The sequence below is a fragment of the Ooceraea biroi genome, chromosome 7 (assembly GCF_003672135.1).
Source record: "Ooceraea biroi isolate clonal line C1 chromosome 7, Obir_v5.4, whole genome shotgun sequence".
Taxonomy (NCBI): Eukaryota; Metazoa; Arthropoda; class Insecta; order Hymenoptera; family Formicidae; genus Ooceraea; species Ooceraea biroi.
In genome coordinates this window covers 9,303,093-9,307,806 of record NC_039512.1, presented here as the reverse complement: position 1 = coordinate 9,307,806, position 4,714 = coordinate 9,303,093, and the positions used below count along the sequence as shown (strand labels likewise).

The following is a 4,714-nucleotide window of genomic DNA, read 5'->3' as shown; positions in this document are numbered from 1 at the left end:
GGTTAGTTTAGCTGCCTCGTGGTCGTCCTTCTCGTGGTAGATTGTTTGTAATATGCACCACAACTTCGTATTTTAAAACACGCACACTTATTTGTTACTAAGTTCGCTGAAGGAAATGGGAAGAGTGGATGAGAAAATTCAATAAACAGTAATTACAATTATTAATATGTATAATTGAATACTCTCGAAAGGAAAAGTTGAGTTTACATACGTTGTGAAAAATATAAAAGAATCTACGATAATGTAGCGATATCTATAAACGCTTAATTATTAGTTACAAATAATAGTAATGATAGTGGTCGATATAATAATGTTTGAATAAATGGAACTTGGTTGTGGGTTGATTTGCGGTTAAAAACTTTGAGGTTAGTAATGAAAATAGAATCTAACACTAGACCCCGGAGAGATACGAGGAAGGTTTGGAGGTGTTACCTCGACGACGGCTGCTGCACAAGAGAGCGATCGCAGCGGGTGTTCCAAGTATATAGTCGGAGATTTGTGTTGTCTAGTTCTGTCGGGTGGCGTTCCGAGTTGTAACTAGGAACTAGAGCTGGTGACGTTAGTTATAACTAGCGTCGTCTGATTGGTCTAGTTCCGAACTAGGATTTTAGTAACTTGTCCAAACCTTACTCTAAGAACTTGTCCAATTCCCAAGTTTTGTCCAATAGTGTTAGTGATATGTAACAGCTTCTGATTGGTCTATTTTCGAACTAGTGCAAATACTTGGCTAATGGCGTTGGGATTTGTTCAAGTGTTTTTCCTTATGATCTAGCGCTCGCAATTATTACTATATATAGTCTAACGCTGGAGATTGTTATTGTAAAAGGAAATTTTTAATTCCGCGGTAGCGGTGGACGTGACAAGTGCAATTCGTTCCGTAAATAATTAAGATGAGACTCTATTGTTGGATCAGTCTGTGCAAGAGACACTAATACAACAAAATTAGTTACAGGCACAAAAGATAACATATAAGAACATGTAAGCAATTATTATTAACATTAAAAAAGAAATTAAATACCTTCTCTTGGAATTTCAGTTCTAGATTGAATTTCTCCTTCTGATTGACTGACAGATCTCCAAGTTTTTGTGATATGAGATATGTTTGAAGGATACGGACTTCTGTCCCTGCCAGTTGAGACTGACGTACATGGCTGCCTCAACAGAACATCTCGGTTTTCCTTGAGAAGTTTTCTCCTCTTGAAAGAGTTGGACCTGCAACACTCCTTGCGCTCTCTTTCTCTGAAGTATGATGCCGTCTGAACGTCTATATGGCTCGTATTTAAAGGCATAAAAAGCGGATTCGGTGTCTTTGGAAATAGACGTTTAAAATATTTACTCCATCTTATGAGAGTACTTGTTGGTATTTTCCGTTGTGGAGGAGTGGCTAAATTGAGGAGATGTTTGGCAGTAACTTTTCCTATCAAGTTGATGTCAGATCCCACTGGTACCAAATCTTTACGGTGGATATTGTGGATAAGTTTTTGGAGATGGGATCCGTTTTTATGCAGGAGATTAAACAGCGAATTTCTACCTTCAGCATTTGCTGTATTAAAATTTGGAATTGGTGATTGCTTTTCTTGTTCCTTATCACTTGATGTTTGTACAGGAGCAGTTGTAACGTCGTCGAAATCTTTCAACTCATCCTCTAACTGTACACTTGTTTCTGTGAGGTCTTCAAGATCAGGTTCGTTTGTGCCAACATTAACATCAAAACTAACAGTATCTTCAATGTTCACTATTTGCAGATCTGAAATATCTGCAAGCTCTTTATTCTCTGTTTCAATTTGCTCGCTGCTCACAAACTCGTTGAAATCTTGCGAAAGCAACAATGGGCTCTCTGAAAAATTACTGCTGCAGCTGCTGATGTTTGTAGACAAACTGTTCGATGAATCTCTTTTGGGAAAATGGATCAACTGCAATGATGCAACTTCGTTTGAGCTCTTCGCTGAAACAGACTTCTTGTTATCTGTGTCAACAGTGTACGCTGGTTGCATATCACCGTATGCCTATAAGAAAAGAAATGCCAAACTAGTTTTTAGCAACATAACTATCAATACAAAAATATGCATGCTGTATTACATAAAACAATATGCTATATGGTCATTGCACATGCACGCACGTACAGTTCATATGGACTACATATACTACAGATCTATATCTAAAGAATTTATTTAGTATGACAAAATGGAAAAAATATACATTAAAGGGCATGACCACCTTGACACTTTAAAAAAATCGAAATTTTTTTGCTTAAATGATAGTTTATAGTCTTAGAAATAATACCTAATTGATCTAAGTTCGAAATTTCAAGCCAAAATAAGTTTTGGAGTCGATTTAGTGAAGCGCGTCGCTGCGCGGTCGGTAGACCTTGAGAGGCTCTGAGCTCGTCAGGTACAAAAAGGCCTTTTATATCTTTTGAGAACCCTTACTTGGCGGACAAGAGACTTCGGTATGTAATTATAGATGGAATAGTATCTTTCCCGCCTAATTTTATGTACATACTCATGTACATAAAATTAGGCGGGAAAGATACTATTGGCATCAATAACACACTGGCATCAATGTAGTTGTGCCTACAGACGCCAAATGACGCTCACCTTGTGGTATTCGTATAGCAACAGTTTTTCTCTTGTACTTTTGCAATAATGGAAAATAATAAGAAAGTATATGCCAGAAAAAAAGGCTCTAAATACAGTTCTGGACGCTCGGCGCGTTGAGATAGCAGAGCGCTCGATGACAGATGCAGCTAAAGAGGCTCGAACAACCGCAATATCGCAAAGGAAAGAGGCAGAAGAGACTGATGTCACCCTGGAAGGCCAACTGTATGGTGCAGGCATTGCAGAGTAAAGGTTAATATCCCATTTTTTAATTTTATTCACGAGAAATCGTTAAGCAAAACTTTAAAACCGTTTTTCTTAAAACGACATTTTTAAAATCGGCGTGCAACGTAACTTCTACAATTTTCATCCGATTCACTTGCAATTTTTAGAGAATCTTCTTTTTATAATTATCTGCGGAAGTACGTAGGGATTTTACGCTAAGTTAAAAACTTTTTATTTTACAGACAACTTTTTAACAAAATTTTAGGGTCAAAATTGGAACTTTTTCTTCAGATGTGCACCATTTCCACAAAAATCAATATTTCTAAATATCCCTATGTACTTCCACAGTAAATCTTATGTAGAAAACAAAAATGGTTGGTTTTTTGTTCCAGAGCAAACGGTTTAAGAGGAATTGTGCACGCCGATTGGACTCTCGCCAAAAAAGCACGGAACGTGAGACAGCTCCAGCGTCGCCATTTTATTGAAAAAAAATATAATAAAAATTTTCTTATATTTTTCAAAACATGTAGAATTAATACTTTAAAACAGATTTTTTATTTCCTTTATAATTTCTCCTCCAAAAAATGCCAAAGATACCTATAATTTTCAAGCGTCCAAGGTGGTCATGCCCCTTAAAGAATTTAATCAAACGTATATACCGTTAGTAGTTCGGGATCTATTAAACAATTATGCAATGACATCCATTTAACTAAAGTTCTACCAAACCTCCTCCTTGGACCATATTTCGTAATTAATTCATCAAGCTCACGTTTTCTTAAAGTTTTAAAATCTTCGTGTATCCCAGCGTCTAGGGCAAGGGATCGTCTGCACAGCCCTACTGATGAGTCTGCGGACGATCCTAGGACGAAACGCTCTTAACTTCAACAATTTTCTCTCGTGGAAAAGAGAAAAACGGTTATTGCATTTGACTGACAAATCCCGTCGACGTGCAATAGATCGCGCTTGAATAATAAAATAATAGAGGATTGCTGACCATCTAGCATACGTTTAGCCAGTTTGATCGAAAGAATACTTCATTAATATTTTAAATCTTCCACTGAAATATTTTCCTCTAGTGCAGAACAAAATAAAGTAAATTAGATCGCGGCAGACTAATTACGTGACATAAAATGAAGCATATAACCTAATACATACATTGAAAGTGTCTTTCCAAAAGAATAATAACATACAGGAAGACTTATGTAATCTAAACACACGTTATATATCATATATATATATTGTACAAGTTAGTTGTTCCTTAAACTCACAGATATAAAACCCAACAAATTCTTATAATAAGTTACATACGACGTGACTTATTGACGAAATGGTCATATCAATTGATGTTCTACGTTAGTGGCAAGACAAGAAACTGTTTATGTTAGAAGTATGAAATGTACTTACTTATTAATAAATCAATGACTTCTTCTTCTACAGCCATTTCTTCTAATGTACGACGTATGTCACACATTATCGCTATTGTAAATCACAATTGTACCGGTTCTTATCGATAATTTAAAAGGAAAAAGAACTATAATAGATAATCGCACTTTTCTTCTTCTCTTTTGTGGCACTCGGTTCCGATGCGGTCACGGTTAACACTCGACGTGATCGAACGTGCACGCAGAGATGTTAGATTCTGTGGAGGGAATGACGCACACGTGCAAGCTACGTGTTACGTCCACGTGCGCTCGGGACGGTTTCAAGTGATACCACTTACTAACCAGAATCTGGCATCTCCGAGGTGCGTTGCAAAATTCAACCTTGGTTACTAAAATCTATAGGTTATGTCACGTCTGCGTTTAATATAACAAATAACTTAACAATCGCGCATGGCACAATGGCATACTGTTTCCGCGACTCGGGTATATTCGTTCCTCTTTGGCAATATT

The 4,714-nt window shown here is 36.9% G+C and overlaps 1 protein-coding gene across 1 annotated transcript; it reads right to left on the bottom strand.

The window, feature by feature from the left end:
- Positions 1-765: 765 nt before the first annotated feature.
- On the bottom strand, positions 766-4,413 carry LOC105280879. Its single transcript, XM_011341743.3, has 2 exons — positions 4,227-4,413; positions 766-2,006 (listed from the first exon to the last, which is right to left on the bottom strand). The coding sequence occupies exon 2, from the start codon at positions 1,992-1,994 to the stop codon at positions 1,011-1,013; it is 984 nt and encodes a 327-aa protein (XP_011340045.1). The 5' UTR covers positions 1,995-2,006; positions 4,227-4,413; the 3' UTR covers positions 766-1,010.
- Between the last annotated feature and the right edge of the window lie 301 nt (positions 4,414-4,714).